The 20091-nt window shown below is 49.1% G+C and overlaps 1 protein-coding gene across 4 annotated transcripts in view; it reads left to right on the forward strand.

Annotated features, from left to right (window-relative positions):
• The window catches only part of Ttll9 (tubulin tyrosine ligase like 9), a 56056-nt gene extending 37601 nt beyond the window's left edge, over positions 1-18455 (forward strand). For 2 of the 4 annotated variants that reach the window (XM_028887471.2, XM_028887472.2), the window contains 8 exons: positions 1426-1516; positions 6049-6089; positions 6936-7023; positions 10820-10878; positions 11674-11870; positions 13446-13559; positions 14129-14253; positions 18028-18455. In XM_028887471.2, coding sequence (XP_028743304.1) covers positions 1426-1516; positions 6049-6089; positions 6936-7023; positions 10820-10878; positions 11674-11870; positions 13446-13559; positions 14129-14253; positions 18028-18104 — 792 coding nt within the window. In that variant the 3' untranslated portion in view covers positions 18105-18455. The remainder of the gene's footprint in view (positions 1-1425; positions 1517-6048; positions 6090-6935; positions 7024-10819; positions 10879-11673; positions 11871-13445; positions 13560-14128; positions 14254-18027) is intronic. The other 2 variants (XR_003736411.2, XM_037205308.1) reach the window with 2 other exon arrangements.
• The last annotated feature ends 1636 nt before the right edge of the window (positions 18456-20091 follow it).

The raw sequence follows: 20091 nt of genomic DNA on the forward strand, positions 1-20091 counted from the left end.
GGAGGAGGCACTGCCTGGACAGCCAGAAGCCCCTAGTCCAAGTGCTTATACCACGGGGTGGCTTGTGAGCCCAGAGAGTGTGTGACTCTGGGGTTTGGTCTTGGCTCTTCACGAGGTCACTGAGACAGGGTTGAGGGGTCACAGGGAGGGTTGTACCTGGGAGCGTTGCTGTCCCCTGAGCTGGTGGGTAAGAGAGGAAGGGCCCCCCTGCTCTGATGTTCTCCCGGGAGCACTGGGCTGGAACTTCTACAGCCTTGGCATGGGTGATTTCTCTTCTCAGGCTAAGCCCTGGACTCCCAAAAGGAAATTGATCCTCTCTCCTTCCCTCCCCGCTCCATCTCTCCCTCCCTCCCTCCCTCCTTCCTGTCTTCCCCACCTCCCTCTCTGACAGAACCCAGAGCCTTTACACACTAGGCAAGCGATCTGCCACCAAACTCACCAAAGGGATAAAATTTGAAATCTCATTTCCTCTGAGAATTGAAGGGACAAGAGGGCATGGTTCGTTGGCAGCTGCTTGGGTATCAGGCACCTTGCCCCCCCCCCAGCTCCAACAGTACCCCCCCCCATGGATTAAACTGTATAGAACACACAATTTAGCATTTTGACCTTTCGCATACATGGGGCCGGCAGAGGTTGAGTGTCTTCCTTAATTACCCTCCTTACTTTGGAGACGGCCTCTCACTGAATCTGGAGCTCACCCATTCAGCTAGACTGGGTGGCCAGTGAGCTCGGGGATCCTCTTGTCTCTGCCTGCCCAGTGCTTACATCCCTGCTTGTGTGTGGTGTTGGGGATCTGAACTCAGGTCCTCATGCATCCAGCAGTTTACTGACGGAGCCCCTTTGACACTTTTCCGTGTTCAGTTCTGAAGTGCTGGGGGCATTCATCTCGTATACTTGTCACAAAACCCCATGGCCAGAGTTTTTGCATCACCTCAAGTCCAAACTTTACCCATTCCACACTGACCTCCACCACCCCGCTGCTTTCTGAGGCCTTTGCCGATTCTGGTGGTTCAGAGAAGTGGACCCTTTGTTGCTGCCGTAGTTCATGCAGGCACTGGCTTCAGGTTTTATCCATGTCACCACATTTGCCTTTTATCAATATGAACATATATGTCAATGTCCACATGTGGCCAGCGGCTGCCTTCTGGGGCAGCACAGGTCTAAAGAGTAACTCAGGCTCCGGGCTCAAACTCCATACGGCTCCACATCCCTGCTGGACCTCTGGCCAGGTGTGTGACTTCAGACAAGTCACCCTACCTCTCTGTGCTTCAGGTGTGCATCTGTAAAATGGGAATAACATTAGTTCTTACCTGAGAGGATCGACGTAAGGATCCAATCAGATAACCCCAGGTATTGTGGCTGGCATGGCACCCAGTACACAGAGCACTCTCGGTGTGTGTTACTGATTAGTGTTATCACAACCAGGACACAAAGAGTTCTGACGACCAGAAAGAAGAGATACCAGTGGAGAATTATGTGGCTCAGCGTTACGTGGAAAACCCCTACTTGATAGGAGGTAAGATGCCCTCTGAGCATTCAGTCAACAGCTAAGTCAGCAAAGACAGGCCTGCCGTCAGGCCTGAAAGGGGACAGAGACAGAGACCTGTCCTGCACTCCCCTCCCTCCTAGCTGTGGCCTGTGCATGATAACTCCTCCAGCCTGGCATGCTCTTCCCACTCCTGCTGGGGTCGGGGAAATTCCCCTTGGAAGCCAGTTCATTCATTCATTCATTCATACTTTCTCCTTGGAAGCCAGTTCATTCATTCATGCTTTCTCCTTGAAAGCCAGTTCATTCATTCATGCTTTCATCCTACAAAACTTTTACAAAGAGCCTCCTTGGTGCCAGCCACTGTCCGGGACTCTGCTCTAGGAGTCTGTACTCCACATGAGCAGGCAACGGCAGGCCTGAAGAAGTTCAGCCACACAGTGCTATGGCGAACAGGGCAAGGGGACAGAGGATGACATGGGGATCAGGAAACCAGGTCACCTCTGGGATCGCCTATGCGTAGACATGGAGGGAGAATGCTGTGGGAGAAGCCATTCCCAGGGCAGAGGCTGCTGGGAAACAGTTCCCTTCCTGAAGCCCGGGCAGCTGACTTGTGTAACACGAATCTTAAAGGGTCTTGTTAATAAAAACAAACCTGGTGCCATTTATTGGGGTGAACGCTGGAAGATCAGAGAAGCAGAACAAGCCACAGCCACCTCACCTCGCAATTCCTCAGCTGGTCCTGTTTCCTCAGACTGGATGCCTCTGAGTCTTCACCGAATGGATCTTAGCTGAACTGCTTCTTGAAAGCCTGAAAGCTTAACCAGCTCGAGTTCCTGATCCTCACACCTTATATACCTTTCAGCTTTCTGACATCACTTCCTGGGATTAAAGGCATGAGTCACCATGCCTGGCTGTTTCCAGTGTGGCTTTGAACTCACAGAGATCCAGATGGATCTCTGCCTCTGGAAAGCTAGAATTAAAGGCGTGTGCTACCACTGCCTAACCTCTATGTTTAATATTGTGGCTGTTCTGTTCTCTGACCCCCAGATAAGTTTATTGGAGTGCACAATATATTGGGGGACACAATATATCACCACATTTCCCCTCTTTTGTCTAAAATTTAAAAAAGCTTATAACTAATACAAGAAAAACTATATTCAATAAGTATATACAATATATAGTCAAGAATTACATTAACAATGTGTAGTCCATTATCATTAGACAGATTTAGACAAAAAACTCCATTATATGTATTAACAATGTCCAGTAACATTTGATAAACTCAGACAAAAAAATTTCATTACTTATCCTATTTAAAACAAGTAATTCCTTTTTAAAAGTAGTTTAGTAATTGACCTTTTATTTTTATCATATCTATATTCTCTTTTTTCTTTTCATAATAGATTCAATAATTTACCTTTTGTTATTTTTATATCTTCCCCTTTTTCTTTTTAGAGTAGATTCAATGATCTACCCATTTATCCTATTATTTCTTTATCTTTTTTTTCAGAGTAGATTCAATGATCTACTTCATATCTATATTCTCTTTTTTCTTTTTTAAACAAAAGCTGAATCTAATCTCCTTGCTCAGCTTTTTTTCCTCACCATTAACAATTAACAACTTGTAACCAACCGTCATAAACAATGACAATTATCCATAAGCCATTAAATGACCAAAAAACACACCCCACCTCTTGGGAATGTGGGCATCATTTTCTTAACATTACTTCCCGCTTTCTGGGGTCAAAGACATCTTTAAGGAATCCTGAAAAGAAAATTTTGGGGTTAATTGTCAAGTCCTGGAAGAGTTAGCTGTATCATTTGTCCAGTCTCTGCATAATGGGAAAATGTAAGGCTTGTCTCAAGTCCTTGCTCGAGTAGTCTATGAATCTGGATCATCTCAGCTAGCCATCTTGAAATTGTCCTGAACAATTTGTAGTCCAAAGTCGATCTTTCCATGGTGTTAATGGCTTTACCATAGTCCATGTGGAATCATCATTGTGGGGTCCCATCATCCTTTTGAAGATTTCAAAGTTGCTGTTAGACGTGGTCATGGTTCTCTGCAGATTTTTTTTTTCTGTGCCTCCTCTGTGGTTTGGAGCAATCACAGTGTGATAAATGTCTATCTCTCTGAACCATAAACATTCTTCCCTAGAAGAGAAAATCTTCACAGCAATTTCTCCCCACCATTTGTCTTGCCAAACTTTTCCAAACTGACCTTTGCTGACGCTTTCTTATAACACGATGGTCCTGGCAATTCTTCTCTGAACAAGCATCAGTAAACCCTTTGTCCCAGGTAGCAGCATCACCGCGGTCACCAACACGATGAGAAGCAGCCAGAAACTCGGAGCAGCAGCCTCTGCCTCCATGGTCCCACCACCACCGTTTGTGGCTCGGCCCCGGCCGAAGCTTCTCCTCAGCAAGCCTCTTAGGCCGGCCTCAAACTCGGGATCCTCCTGCCTCTGCTTCCTTCAGCAAATCCTATGGGAATGCACCACCACAACCGGCCGAGTGTAGCTCGGGGCAGAGCTGGGGCTTGCAAGGCCACAGGCAAGCAGTTTTTTCATGAATTCGTACCATGAGTGTTGGGCGCCAGATGTAGCACAGATCTTAAAAGGTCTTATTAATAAAGACAAACCTGGTGCCAGTTACTGGGGTCAATGCTGAATGATCAGAGAAACAGAACAAGCCACAGCTTCCTCACCTTGCAATTCCTAAACTGATTCTGTTTCCTCAGACTGGAAGCCTCTGTGTCCTTACCCAAATGGGTCTCAGCTGAACTGCTGAAAAAGCCTAAAAGCTTAATCAGCCTCTAGTTCCTGGTCCTCATACCTTATATACCTTTCTGACATCACTTCCTGGGATTAAAGGCATGAGTCACCATGCCTGGCTGTTTCCAGCGTGGCTTTGAACTCACAGAGATCCAGATGGATCTCTGCCTCTGGAATGCTAGGATTAAAGGCGTGTGCTAACACTGTCTAACCTCTATGTTTTATATTATAGCTGTTCTGTTCTCTGACCCCCAGATAAGTTTATTGGGGTGCACAATATATTGGGGTACAGCCTTGGGCTTTCCCCTGTGTTTATGAGTTACCTAAGGGGTCTCGCTGCAGCCTTGCTAATGCCACCTGCCTCCCCCAACCCCTTCCCTGTCCCCTGGAAATGACCCTGGGTGGTGGGGGTACCACTAGGTCTCTTCTCTTTTTTGCCTCCCGCATCTCTCTGTCCTCAGTCAAGACCTTGCCCTTGAACCCCAAATCACTTGGGACTCTCCCAGCAACTCCATACCAAGGTGCCTCAGATTCCAAAGTGCTCCCCAGTCGGCCACTCTGCCGCTTCTCCACCCAGGCCACGGCTTCTCCTCCCCCAAGTTGCTAAGCCAGCATCTGGGAAGTGTCCGGTGCCTCTGGTCCATCCTTGCCACTGTCCTCTCCTTTTTAAATCTGTGTTTATTATTTTAATTATGTGCAGGCGCTTGCGTCTGTGTGGGGGTGTGTGCTGGTGAGTGCAGGTGCAGAGGCAAGAGGCACCCAGTCTCTTGGAGCTGAAGATAAAGGAGGTGTGAGCCCCCCAATGTGTGTGCTGAGTGCTGAACTCAGGTCCTCTGGAGGGCAGTACACACTCTTAACCACAGAGCCATCTCTCCAGTCCCCTTTCTACTCTTCTTCACTAGGCTCCACAGTCCCAAAGCTGTCTGTCTGTCTGTCTGTCTGACCTCTCTTTCCGCTGTCCCAGTCTCAGCTTGCTGCTGTTTCCCTCCTGGATGCCTGTACTGGTCCCACGGTGCTCCGCTGCCCCGGTCCCTTAGACTCCACCCAACACAGCAGTCTGTAGCCATCCCTCAGGACCTTCATTTTGTTTCTTTTGCACCCAGGGGAGGAAGGGGTGGAGTCACAGGTGGGAATGGAGGGAAGGATTGAAGGCTGCTGTGAGAGAAGACAGGGCCTTCCGGGCAGAAGGAAGACGGGGGAGAAGCTAGGTGGCCTGCAAACCTCTAGCCAGTGAGACTTGTCCTGTCTGCATTGCTGTCCTCACCTGCACGTGGCCTGGCCCCTGTCACCTGTCTCCCCTGTCACCTGTCTCCTGTCACCTGTCTCCCCTGTCACCTGTCTCCCCTGTCTCCTCTGTCACCTGTCTCCCCTGTCACCTGTCTCCCCTGTCACCTGCCTCCCCTGTCTCCTCTGTCACCTGTCTCCCCTGTCACCTGTCTCCCCTGTCACCTGCCTCACTTTCCTTTCTTTCCCCTCCCTGGCCCGGGTTCTTTGACCATCTGTGTCTAGGTTCAGCCAGAAGGTCCTACCCAGCCTGGACTGGGCCTACACCTGTCCGTGTGTCTGTCAGTCAGTCTCCACCTCTCATAGGACTTTCCTTGGCCTCTAAGCCTCCAGCCTTGTGCCAACACTGCCCACCCAGCCTCTCCCTGTGCCCTGTGTACCCGTGCTTGGAGCCTCAAACAGGCGGATCCCTGTCTGTCTGTCCATCTCGGGACATGACCGGAAGCCTAGCCCACAGTCTGGCAGCAGTCAGTGTCTGTTACACACACCAGTTCTTTCCCATAGGCCGCAAGTTTGACCTGCGAGTCTACGTTCTGGTGATGTCGGTGAGTTACCCAGGCTGGGCCTCCTGTGAGCCCAGGGACGTGGAGGGATAAGGCCGCTGAGGTGGATGCCCCTAGTGTTACATCCCGGCTGCCTGTGTCTGGAGCTTACTTCCCATCTCTCTCACTCAGCTCTGCAGGGAACCATAGCAAACATGTACTGAGCACCTACTGAGCACCAGGCCCCAGCACTCAGCAGGTGCCTCTCACTCCACTGTAACAACTCAGCGAGTCCCTCCATGATTAGCCTCATCTTACAGATGAGAACAGATGCATAAAGGTTAACCAAAAGAGTGCTTGGGAAGCAGAAGTAGGAAGATCTCAAGGTCAAGGCCCGCTTGGTCTCCATAGTGAGTTCCAGGCCAGCTGTATAGCAAGATCCCGCCTCAAAAAAGTAAAAGCAAACACAGACACAGAGAGGTTGAATGACTTGCCCAAGGTCACACAGCAGGTAGCTAGCCAAACTGGGATTCAAATCCAGACACCTGGGCTACAGAGGCTGCGGTATTCCCTTCACCATTTACAGTCCATCCGTTTATCCATTCAGCACCTAGTTAAACCTTCATGACGGACACTCTACGGGGAACAAGAATTCAGTGTCTCCGGCTTAGCCCATCCCTCAGGACCTTGAGGTCCTGGTGGAGTGGCATGCATGGTGGTAGACCATCATTTTGTTTCTTTTGCACCCAGGGGAGGAAGGGGTGGAGTCACAGGTGGGAATGGAGGGAAGATTGAAGGCTGCTGTGAGAGAAGGCAGGGCCTTCCGGGCAGAAGGAAGACGGGGGAGAAGCTAGGTGGCTTGGAAACGCTGAGCATCATTTCCTTTTCTCTCTCCCTCATCCCTACCAGTACATCCCTCTGCGGGCTTGGCTGTACCGTGATGGCTTTGCCCGGTTCTCCAACACCCGCTTCACACTGAGTAGCATCGATGACCACTGTATCCTTCCAGTGACATTCCTTCCAGTCCCCTCCTCCAGCCAGCCTACCTACCCCGGAACTTTTCCACCCCAAGGATACTTCCCAGGTTCCCTGGGATCTGAGCACAGAGTCCCTGCTCAAGACCAGCTCAGTTCTTTCTCACTGGGGGATCCCAGGCTCTCGGGAGAGGGATCTGGTCAGAGCAGCGCCCCTCAAATGTCTCCCCTGGATAGTGGTCTTCATGGGTGTCCAGCACTCAGGTTTACCCATATTCATAGCAGACAGCTTGAGCTTTGCAGAACCTCTGCGCCCTTCCCCATGCACCTTCACAGGGCTCACCTCACTCATTCATTCAAATACAGTTCCTTCTTCACCACCCGATGGGCGGGCACCCCACTGTCCTGCCAAGCTAGGAGAGAAGGGGGGGCTGGTGGGCATGTAAAGTGCTCTAACCCTCGGAATGAGCTGATAAATAACTGCCGGAAGTCAGATGCACATACCCTGGGAACCAGCAAGCCCTTGTGAACACCACAGACACACCCACAGCATGGGAATGGACGGGCTTAAAGACTGCCCATGGCAATCCTTGGTGGAGAGCAAAACCTCGGAGACAAGACAGGTGGTGCATTTATACAGTGGAATACTACACAGCTGTTAAGTGGAGTGTTGGAGCATGCTTTAGATACTGAGAGTCTCCAAAAAAAGAAATCGGGAGAACAGCAGAAAGTTTACTCCCACTCAGGTCAAACCACATCCACGGTTGGTTGGTTGGTTTTGTGCACAGGCATCTCTGAATGATAGACAAGGAACAGGGCTGGGGGTATGGCTCAGTGGTGAGCTCTTGCCTTATATGCAAGGCTGTAGGTTTAGTCCCAGCACTGCCGAGAGAGAGAGAGAGAGAGAGAGAGAGAGAGAGAGAGAGAGAGAGAGAGAGAAAAGAAAGACAGACAGAAAGAAAGAAAGAAAGGAAGAAAGAAAGAAAGGGAAGAAAGACTAGACACAGAAACTGTCTTGGGGAGGAAAAATGAGTGGAAAGATGATAAACTACACACACACACACACACACACACACACACACACACACACACACACACGTGAGAGGAGGATTCCAGCCTGTGCTTTGAGCCAGCCTCCTCTCTCTGCCCGATTTCGTCTCTCTGTTGAAGTGTGTGCCTTAAGTAATAGACCGTATTGCCTGCCCATTGCCTGGGCCTTCCTGTCCATGCTTGTGCGTGCTTTATGACTTCTTTTCCTTGTTTTTCCGACTCATCTCCAGTATGTTAATTTTCTCCTGTAATTCCAACTAGCATGTCCCACATGCATGTCATCAACTTAGTTCAGTTTGCTTGTATTGCTGTTTTGCTTTTATTAAAATTAAGTAACAACATGCAAAACACATGAACACTGTCTGCCAGAGGGACCCTTCCATAAATGCCACTTCAGAGTGTTGATGTAGCCCTGTGCATCCTGAGGATATACTGAGGAAGCAGAGCCCGTCCCAGGGGCCCATTTCCATTCAATGAGGCTTTACTCACTAAGTAGACACAGAGAGACTGCACGGTACTTCCAACTCTTAATTCTTTTAGTCTTGACATTAAAATATATAGAAAACCGCAGAAAAGACTATGAAGGAGCATCAGGGTCCCTCACTGGCCTGGAGCTCACCCAGACCATCTGCTGGGCTGGCCTGCTGGCTCTAGTGATCCTGTCTTTCCCTCTCAGTGTTGGGATTACAGGCACATGCCACCATGTCCAGAGTTGGTTGGTTGGTTGGTTGGTTTTTGAGACAGGGTCTCCCCATGTATTCCTGGCTGGCCCGATACTCAACTTGTAGACCAGGTTGACCCTGAACTCACAGAGATTCACTTGCCTGTACCTCCTGAGTGCTGGGATTAAATAGGTGTGCTACCATACCTGGCCATTCTCAGAATTTTTTTCCTGTGGTTTCAGGGGATCAAACTTAGGTCCTCATGCTTGGGGGGGGGCAAGCTCTTTATGATGGAGCTATCTCCCCAGCTCTAAATATACCAACCTTTAAAATAATAATTTTTGGATCATAAAACAAGAAATGACAATTTTTTGTTTTGTTTTTGCTTTTCAAGACAGGGTTTCTCTGTGTAGTTTTGGAGCCTGTCCTGGATCTCGCTCTGTAGACCAGGCTGGCCTCGAACTCACAAAGCTCCACCTGGCTCTGCCTCCGGAGTGCTGGGATTAAAGGCATGTGCCACTACCGCCCGGTGAAATGACAATCTTAACTTTGGTATATATAATATATAGTGTACATGCAATAATTCACACACACACACACACACACACACACACACACACACACACACAGCACAATTCAGCCTGAGTGTTGGGAGTGGGTCACAGGGTACTGATCCTCACAATGCTCAGTATCGACTGAGCATGTCGAAGTACTGAGGTATCAGAACGCCCTGACAAGAACATGGCTGAATGAGACAAGTGCCACATGGATGATTGATTTGTAAACAATCCCATTTCTACTTTTTTCCCCAAGAGAGATAATACAACTTATATTTATTGTTAGGTATATTAAAATATGCTGTCCCCCTAGGATTTATTTGTGGGGGGGTGTTGGAGGGAGGAAAGGGAAGGGGGAAATGTCAAGTTGTAATACAGGCTGTAGTAGAATTATGTAATATAAAGATTGTAATATAATTATGACATTTCCCCCTTCCCTTTCCTCCCTCCTGGAACTCATAGCTTCTTTCTTCACAGTCCTGGGGGAAGGATGAGGATTTGGAATGGCGGCACTGTCCTTCTCTGAACCTCTAAAGTGTCACCTATGAGATGGAGATTGTTCAGGAGCAAATGAGATGGCACTTGAGGGGTGTTTTGTGGGTCACAGTGTCACACGGGAGGTGTGACAAATGGCAGACTCTCAGGCCTGGCTCTCAGCACCCTGCCTCCTCCCCAACACTAGATCCCTTTTCTGATGTCCCCACAAAGGGGCCACCAGTCCAGCCCCCTCTGTGTGTGGTCTCTGTACTTGTTAGGCATTGCCTAGTGAGTTGGAAATTGTAATATCTCTCTCAGCTCTGCCAGGCACTCAAGAGGCACTTCATCCAATCATTCAAATCACCCTGGGAAGCCTTTGCTTTGCGTACTCCCAGTCAACAGGCTGGTGTCTTAGGTGTCTGTGATGAGGCACCATGACCAAAAGCAAGTTGAGGAGGAGAGGGTTTATTTGCCTTACACTTCCACATTGTAGTTCATCATTGAAGGAAGTCAGGACAGAACCTGGAGGCAGGAACTGATGCAGAAGCCATGGTGGGGTGCTGTTTACTGGCTTGCTCTCCACGGCTTACTCAGGTTGCTTTTTTTTTTTTTTTTTTTTTTTTTTTTTTTTTTCCTTTAATAGAATCCAGGACCGTCAGCCCAGGGATGACACCACCCACAATGGGCTGGGACCTCCCCCATCAGTTACTAATTAAGAAAATGCCCTACAGCTAGATCTTATGGAGGCAGTTTCTCAATTGAGACTCCCTCCTTTCAGATAATTCTAGCTTGTGTCAAGTTGACATAAAGTGAGTCAGCACAGCTGGTAACCAGGCTCAGAGAGGTTAGCCGGGTTGTTCAGGAATTCCCTTCCCCCGAGATGCACCCTGGACTTGCACCCAGGCCCGTCTGACTCCAAAGCCCATGCATATAAACTTTGCACTATTTTTTAGCTTTTCTTGTCAACTTCCAGGCCAGGGCCAGGGTCTCAGTTCAGTCCCTGGGAATATTCAGCAGGGAATATGGCTGCCCCTCTCGGTCCATGCTAGCCCTTGACCATCAACCTCTGCCAGATGTTCACCTCACCAATGTCGCCGTGCAGAAGACATCTCCCGACTACCACCCAAAAAAGGTGAGGAAGCTAGGCGTCTGCCCTCCTTCTGGGCCAAGTGGGGGTGGGGACAAGCAGAGTGACATGGAGCCCAAGACAGGCCAGAGTTTACCAGAGAGGGCAGGGTCACCCTTCCCATCTGCAGAGATGGGTTCATCTGGCATGAACCTCAATATTTGAATGTCAAACTAATGTACCCCTAAACAAAATGTATTCTATATCTTAGTTATCTCTTATTGATCAACCAACCCATCAACTGGTATATCATATAGATATTCTGCCCATCAATCATCAGTCTACCTATATATCTTCCTGTCTGTCTGTCTGTCTGCCTATCTATCTATCTTCTATTTATCATATCCACTTACCTATTTGCCACCCATCCATATGATAGCCCGGAAGTCAGTACAACTATAGAATGCTCAGACTTCTCAGAGTTAAGGGCCCGACCAGGGGGCATGGGTGAGCGATCTCCCATTCCACCCTTTCTCTTGCTTCCCCTCCCCTGGTTCATCTCACATCATATAATCCTAGGAGCAGAAGCTTGCTGGTCGCCTTTCTGCCCTAAAAGCCTACCAAGTGCAGTCACCAAGAGAAGCCACCTGTGTAGGCCATGGGCCAGAGACACATCCCGTTCTCTTAACTATGCAGACCTTCGCTCCATAGTGAGGGGCATACCCAAACTTCCTAATCCCAGGGCTTAAAAGGAACCCTCCCACCAGGCTTGAGGGGCCCTGCACATGGGCTCATTCAAGGATTATCAGGTGGGCGCCAATGAACTGGGCTTCTCTCCCATTGCGACTGCCTGGGCCTCAGGGTTGCAAATGGATGCTCCAGCGCTTCCGACAGTACCTGGCATCCAAGCATGGTCCTGAGGCCGTAGAGACACTCTTCAGTGACATGGACAACATCTTCATCAAGAGCCTGCAGAGCGTGCAGAAGGTGATCATCAGTGATAAGCACTGCTTTGAGCTGTATGGCTATGACATCCTCATTGATCAGGACCTCAAGCCGTAAGTGGGCAGTGGTTCAGAGAGCTGGAGGAGGGGTCATGATGGGCTACACATTCCAGTGCAGACACCATGATTTGAATCCCAGTTCTGCTACTTCCTAGATGTGCCAACTCAGACATGCTTCCTTTTACTGTGCCTCGGTTTGCCAGTCTGTAAATTGGGGCTGAGATCTAATCAGTGTGGGCCTGGTTCTAAAGGGACCTCTACCAACTATTTGCTGAATTGATGTTGCGGGACCTTTCGAGAAGAGTCTATTTCTAGTCACAGATAGAGGGGCCATAATAAAAGAAAAAGAGAACACAATTCTACCCAAGTCTAGCTGGGGAAACCAATGAGTTGGCTAAGCAGTTTCTACAGAATGGGAAGAGAGCCCTCAACTCATGGGAGGCCATGTGAGCCCACATCACCTTTCACAAGGATTGTGAATGGGCATGTAGAAGGGTCTCATGTAGGAAATCACAGCCTCTCTGGCTTGGAGATAACAGCAGCTTCACCCTGCCCAGAGACAGCATTTCACAGCGTTCCTCCCAATGCTCTGGCCCTTACGTACTTTCTGACTACTCTTCTACCTGAGTCTCAGGGGGAGTGAGAGAGATCTGACTCTTTTCTCTCTTTTAGGGTTGAGCACCAGGCTGCAATGCCACATAACCATTGCTATTTTCTTGCACCCACGAGTCTGCAGTAACTGCAGCCCTCTGTAGAAAGAGGCTTCCCAGGCCGGGGCTGAAGCAGAAACAATCGGGATGTATAAGCATCTAGATTTAGACGGCATTTCATGGGAACCATGTCCATTTAGCAAAACACCACCAGGAGCTTCCTGGCTAGGGCCTATTCCCTCCCAGCCACAGAGTTTTGTCTTGATTGACAGTATCACACGTGGTTCCCTCCTGCAGAACAGGCCTTAGATCCAGTTGGAAAATAGCTCCCCAGTGGGCACGTCTTACCTGGTATGCTGACGGTACTAGCATTTTGTACTTACAGCTGAGCAAAACTGTTAACTCCCCTCCACCAGCCTGCACAGCACCTTCAGCCCCACAAGCGCTAACCAGCAGGGAGGGAGCGTCCAGTCCCGGTCCGGCTTCTCCGTGTCCTGCAACCAGAGTGCAGTGTCTTCAGCAATAGGGCTTACCATCTAGTCCTGGCACGCAATGATAGCAGTGTCTAATAGCCTGGCCACCAACTCGGGGGTAACACTCCAGCACTAGCGTCCTTATTCAGTGACCTTACAGCTTCCAGGAGCATCTTTCTGCCCACATGGGGTGACTTTATTCCAACCCTCTAACCATTGTTTTAACATGTCTAGACATGGGCTGTTGTGAGATTTTTCTCCACCACCTTGTTAGGTATCATCTTCACTCAACCATTGAACTTAGAACTACGCCAAGCCCTTGAATCTTGCATGGATTCATTTTCCGTTCATTTCCCATCCTCACTTGGGTGTGTTTGCCCATCTTTTGGATGCTTTCCTAAGCTGTAAGATGCTGAGAGGTTTGTTGCATTACATCCATGAACCCTTTGGCAGAAGGTGGGCAGGATCTCTGACAACCCCCGACAGTTACCCTCTGCCCTCGCCAGGTGGCTCCTAGAAGTCAATGCATCTCCTTCGCTGACGGCCAGCAGCCAGGAGGACTACGAACTCAAGACCTGCCTGCTGGAAGACACCCTGCATGTGGTGGACATGGAGGCCAGGTAGGGTCCTGTCATTTATGCCCTATCCATGGCCAATGGGCTCCTGTCAAGGGAGAGGCGGCTCAGAACCTTGAGATGCTTGCCTCATAGATGGAGAAACTGTGATGTCCATAGGCCCAAGACCTCAGCGTAGCTGGATTTACTCAGGGCTTCCCGACTGTGAGACCCTGGGCTGGTCACTACACCTCACTGATCTACAGTCTCCTCACGTGTAAAGTAGGGAGCATTGTAACTCTCCTCGGGTTGTTAGATTAACTCACCGAGGCAATTCATTGTTAATACCCGGCTTACAGCGTCCACCAAGAGGCTACTTAACACTCTTAACACCATGTCTGGGGGAAAGAATACAGGGCCAGCTTCAAGGATGGGTGAATCCCTGAGCTGGGGAGGGGATCATATTTTAAACCAGAAACCACAAATTAGGAGCACATTATTAACAGTGAACAGGGCCACGGGAGAACTGAGGGCAGCCCTGTTGGAGAGCCGCATGGCACCTGGCTCAGGTGGGGTGGGTGGTTCTGTCTTAAAGCCTCACCAACTGCATGTTCTTCCACCTTCTGTGGCCCCAGACTCACGGGAAAGGAGAAGAGAGTCGGGGGCTTCGACCTCATGTGGAATGACGGCCCTGTGAGCAGAGAGGAGGGGCCTTCCGACCCTTCAGGGATGGGAAACTTTGTGACCAACACACACTTAGGTATGCCAAGTCAGACAGACAGTGAGTGGGACAGAAATATCACAGGAAGTGCGGGTGGACGGGGGCGGGGGGGGGCAGCTTGGGATAGCAGTGAGATCATGTAAATCCAACCTGCAGCATACCAGCTGTGTGACTCAGGCAAGTGGCTTACCCTCTCTGTTCTTCACCCATAACATACAGATGAGTAGTGTCTTTCAGGGGGTGTGTCCAACCTGCTACCTGGGGACCCCATAAACCGAATACAGCTAAGGGTAGCAATGACTGTGGCCCAACACAAAATCGTATACTCAAAATACTTATGAAATTTTTCTTTGAGTGTGTGTGTATAACTTTTTGCACAGTTTTCAAGTGTGAACTTTGTAGATGACAATGTCTGGTCACAATATCAAGACTGGACACTCCTGATAGGAACCTGCCCAGTATGGTGAGAGACTACTGAGCCATCAGGAGGGGGATTTCAGGACTCAGGTGGAGAACAAATTATCATTAGAAAAGTTAACAACTGCAGGACTCTGCGATAAAGTTCGTATATAAAATGTGAAAATTTTCCCAATTATAGAAATTCACACTCATTGTAGAATATTTGAAAACTAAAGAAGGGAATTTTAAAACACATCCAGACATAACCATCATTAACAATCTGGTGTTTCCTTCTAGTTTTAAAAAATGCATATATTCATATTTTTATAAATCTGGCACCAGACTGGCATTCAGAGTCCCGCTTTCCACGTGGCATCCCTCCATTCAGGAATACAAAGGCCCTCCCATGGGAAGCATGTGTTAGCCAGGGCTGCGCTAAATGTTTACGCGCATTACCACATTCCATGTGGTAGCTTCTGTGATCACCCCACGGCTGAGGAAATGGTCTCCAACAGTTGCACAGACTGTAGAAGGCTGTTGTCATGGTGATGGGCCAGCCTGAACCCTAACCCCCAAATCCTGACCTCTAGATTCTCCTAGTCCCAGGTAAGCTACAAAGCAGTTATGACGTGGCTGTAGAGCATTTCGGCCTGAGTGTGTGCCAGCGTTTACCAAGCCAATTTCTTATCACTTGGCATTTGGCACAATTTCATCTCTTTACTTTTCGAAATAACATCATGGTGAACATTCTCTCCTGTGAAACCCATTGAAACTATTTCCTTTGAGATCCCGGGGAGCAGAGTCACTGGATCAAAGGGATAGACCTACTGGACCAACTGGAAAGGAGTCCGAGCCTTCTCCCCTTATGAATTCACTATTATTGTATGTGAATTCCATTGATTTCTGAGGGGGCTCCAGTTTTTAATTTGTCCTTCTTCTTTTGTAAGATGTCCTAGCTTTTTATGATTTTCCTTTTTTAATAATAGACTACTTTTATGAAGGAACATGAACTAAGTTCTTACAGGAAATTTATTTTTTTCTGTGCGGGTTTAGGAGTGTGGTTAAGATGGGTTCTCATGTAGCCCAGGCTGTCGTTCAACTCACCATGCAGCCAAGGGGATCTTGAACTTATGATCTTCCTGTCTCTGCTCCTGAGTGCTGGGACCACAGGTGTGTGCCAACATGCCAGGTTTTCATGCTACCAGGACTTGAAGCCAGGACCTCTCGTGTGTCAGGCAAACATTCCACCAACCGAGCCACACATAGGCCAGGCTGGCCTGGAATTCACCATGGAGCTATGGCTGGGCTCGAAGTCCTCTCTAATCCTCCTGCCTCAGCCTACAAAGTGCTGGGGTTGTAGGCATGTGCCACCATGCCTGGCCCCTTGACCTGTTTTGTTTTGTTTTTTTCTCTTTATTTCTTTAATTTTTTGGAGACAAAGTTTCACTATGCAGCCCTGGCTGGCCTGGAATTCATTATGTAGCCCAGGCCGGGCTCAAACTCACAGAAATCCTCCTGTCTCTGCCTCCAGAGTGCTGGGATTAAAGGTCTGTGCTGCTATACCAGGCCTGTATCTGTTTTTCTCTGGACTGCCTATAATTTTCTACATTTGTAACGACATGACATTAATGGCTGAAGATCTGGCCCATCTCACCCTGCTCCATCAAATGTACAGTAAACATTTTCCCAGGTTTCTCACTTGCTTGTTTTAAAGTTCCTTTTTAAAATTTTATTTTTTGTGACAGGGTCTCACTATGTAGCTCTGGATGGCCTGGAACTTACTAAGCTCAGGTTGGCTTTGAGCTCAGAGATCCGCCTGCCGTTGGCTCCTGAGCGCTGAGTTCCTGTTTCTTTTATGATGAGAAGTTTTATATCTTTTAAAGAGTTTAGTATAATTTAGGACTGGGCTTGGCTGCACACAATAAAACCCAACTAATAGTTAGGTAGAAAGGGGCTGGCCTAGCCAGGTCTAGCGCCACATCCTGTAAACCCAGCCACTAGGGAGCCTGAGGCAGGAGGGTCACAAGTTCATGGCCTGCCCGCACTACAGAGTGGGTTCAAGGCCAGTCTAACTAACTTAGTAAATCCCGTGTCAAAGAAGGGTTATAGCAAAATGGTAGAGTGCTTGCCTAACATTCACAAGACCCTGGAGGTGGGGGGAGGTGGGGGTGGGTGGGAGAGGTGTCTCAGGCCACCAATGTGTTAGGTATGGCACAGGGCACTGACACAATAGTTGGGAGATGCCTGGGTGACCCTTTGCTCCCCTCCTTGCCACGCTCAATGCTCAGGTTGTCTTCATTGCCAATGGTTGTTCCAGCGGCAGACACTGGACTTGGAAAAATGCAGATACTCATGGAAATGAAGATATGGTTCATTTGCAGTCACTCAAACAGGCAGAGCAGAAAGAGAACCATATCTGTAGAAGTCTCTAGAATTACCGCCCCCCCCCCCAGCTGAGGACCGAACCCAAGGCCTTGCGCTTGCTAGGCAAGTGCTCTACCACTGAGCTAAATCCCCAACCCCAACTTTCAAATTTCTAGCTGAGTGTTGGTGGTAAATGGGAGGAGCTGTTTGGGGAGCAGGCAGGGGAGAATGCTGAGGGTTGAGGGCAAGTTAGGAATGTGTTCAGGGACATTAGGTGAAAGGGCTAGGAAAAAAAAATCAGGGATGAGTCTCGAGCTCCAAGAAAGGGTTTGCACTGACCCTGAAGATTTGGCAGGATGAGCAAGCCACAACGTTAAAGCAGGTTCCCTGGAAACACTTCGGAAAATGTCAAGGGCGCACAGGGTGGGGTGCTGAAGCCTTGACAGCCGGGACAGCCTTGGAGACAAGGATGGAGTTGGAGTTACTAAGGAGGAAGCAGGCATCTCCAGGTCAATTCTTGTCAGGTGATTCAAGCAGCATTTGAGTATAAATGTGCCTGGCAAAGACTTCAGAACCAGGTCGGAGACCAAGCAGGGACAGGTTGCCTGGGAACTGTGCGGGGAGAGGCCCCCTTTTGGCATGGACCGCCTGGGACACACTTCCAGGATGTGCTGGGTAAGGGATGTAAGTTAGCGCCAGGCACTGCTGATGTGTCTTCACTGAGCAGACAAGGGCAGGGTAGTCTGGAGAGCAGTTGAATGTGACTCTGGCACCACGTAACCTGGGATCAACTCTCAGTTCTTGGGGTAAATGACAACCTGTGAGTTTCCTGGCTACACACCATTCCTGGGAGGGCTCAACAAGCCATCTGGGGCCAGTGCCTGAAGCAAAAGATGAACCTCCAGTCAGTTTAAGCCTTTGCTGACCACTGAACTCACTCAAAAGGTGGGTGGTGCCATCCTGAGAAAGCTGATACTCAGAGGTGCCCCCTCCCTGTACCAGCTAGGAGGTATACAGGCCACCCCAACCAACACCTCGTATTCTTTCTAGGCTGCATCAACGATCGGAAGGAGCAGCTGAGGCAGTTGTTCCGATCCCTTCAATCACAGAAGAAAACTCCGGGCTGACCCCAGCCAAGAGTGAGGCCCTGGCAGGTGCCGCCCTGGCCTCTCGCAGGATTCCAGCACAGCGCACCGGTCTTCATCTCCCTCCAGCCTGGCAGCCATTTTACTGGATAGGCAGATAGGCAGCCTCTGCTTGTTACTCGGACCAGACACCCTAGACTCCTCACTCCAGCCACCCCCACCCCTGGCATCTTTGAACCAGGGACAGTCAATCCTTGGGACTGGGTGGGCTCATCCTTGACATATTGGTAACTGGGCCCAAAGAGGCCAAGCAGCAAGTTCTACCATCCAGAGAGCACAACTAATAAAGCACAGGCTTTGGGTCACTCAGCACTGGCCTGATTCGGGATGCCACCGGCATTTTCCTGTCTCTTTGGTCACAGTGAAGGGTCCACTGGGCTAGGAAACTTGTCTTTAAGCTATGCTTGCAAAGTAAATGATTTTGGATTGTCTACTGGAAGCCTGGGAGAGTGCCAAGCCCTAAATGTACCCTGTCCTCTGCAATGCCTTGATTCACGTGGACCCATGGACTGGGCCATGTGAAAAACCACAGAACTGGAGTCTCCCGTGTCTCAGATGAAAATGAGACCTGGGAAAACCCACCTCTCATTTGAGACTGAGTTTTAAAATCAGAAAGTGAGGGCTACAATCAACAGGCAAGATCACATGGGGAGTCAGGGGCATTATCACATTTTGCTCAGAGGCCTCCTCCTGGTCTAGGAGGTGGCTGTAAGCCTGAGCTGGAGGCAACTCCTCCATGGAGAATGGGTTTCCAGTGGGGCCAGGCAGTTCTACCTACCTCTGGGCAGTGTTTTTGCCTACAAATACAGTCCTGAATGCCTAAAGTAAGCCTGAATAAAAGTATGGGAAAGAAATATCAGCAAAGCAAGACATGGACCAACTGGCCATGGGCTGGGAGCTGAGCCACCCTGGACCTTCTGTTTCCAGAGCTCAGGAGTTTCCCACACACACAACCCAGGGCATGGACTCTAGGTTCTCACTTCCAGGATGCAGAAGCAATATTTCAGGGGAGAAGCTGTGTGCCAGGCAGATTTACCAGGTGCCTGCCATCAAAGTGAATTCTGCCAAGTTTGTATTTTATTCATTCGGTTGGAATCTCATGAAAAGGTGGGAAGACAGTAATATCCTCCCTTCGGCCCCGCAGTTTGTCCTGAGGGGACCACACAGCATCTACAGTCAGTAGATCACACACTGTTCAGCCCCTGCTTTGCTTGGCCCACTTCACGGTTCAAGAACCTCCCTCAGCCTGGGCTAAGCCAGCGCCTCCCTCTCTGAAGCTGTGGTCTTCTAACTAGACCCCAGTGAAGACATGCACCTTGGTCTGGGTATATCACAGGCATGTCTATAAAACCCAAAAACCAAAACTGCAGGCATGGGCCAAATCTGCCATACATTAGGTGTTTTTCTTGATCAACACATTTTTAAATATTCCCTGAAGGCATCAGCTATATTTAAAGTATTTGGCTTAGTTCTAATTCTTAGTTCCTTTGATTGTTTTTTGAGACAGGGTCTCTCTGCATAGCTCTGGCTGTCTTGGAACTCAGAGAAGCATCTGCCTCCTGAGTGCTGGGGTTAAAGGCATATACCACCATATCTGACCAGTTAATTTTTAAAGACTGGTATTTGAGTGTTTTGCTTTTATGTACATATGTGCACACGTACCTATGGAAGTTAGAAGGTATCAGATCCCCTAGAACTGGAGTTATGGATGGTTATGAGCCACCATGTGGAGCTAAAAACTTAAACTTGGTCTTCTGCAAGAAAGGCAAGTGCTCCTAACCCCAGAGCCACCTCTCCACCCGTTTTTCATCTTGGAAGGAACTTAGGATCTGATGTAACTATGGACCAAAACGCAGCGAGAGGAGCAGACAGTGGCCTCTGTTGACTCTCGATGTCATGCATTTTAAGGCAGGAGTCACCTTGCTTCTTAAGCAGCACTAAAGGGCTGGGCCCTGGTGAGGAACTGAGG

Source organism: Peromyscus leucopus, chromosome 4, assembly GCF_004664715.2.
Source record: "Peromyscus leucopus breed LL Stock chromosome 4, UCI_PerLeu_2.1, whole genome shotgun sequence".
In the NCBI taxonomy this organism is placed as follows: Eukaryota; Metazoa; Chordata; class Mammalia; order Rodentia; family Cricetidae; genus Peromyscus; species Peromyscus leucopus.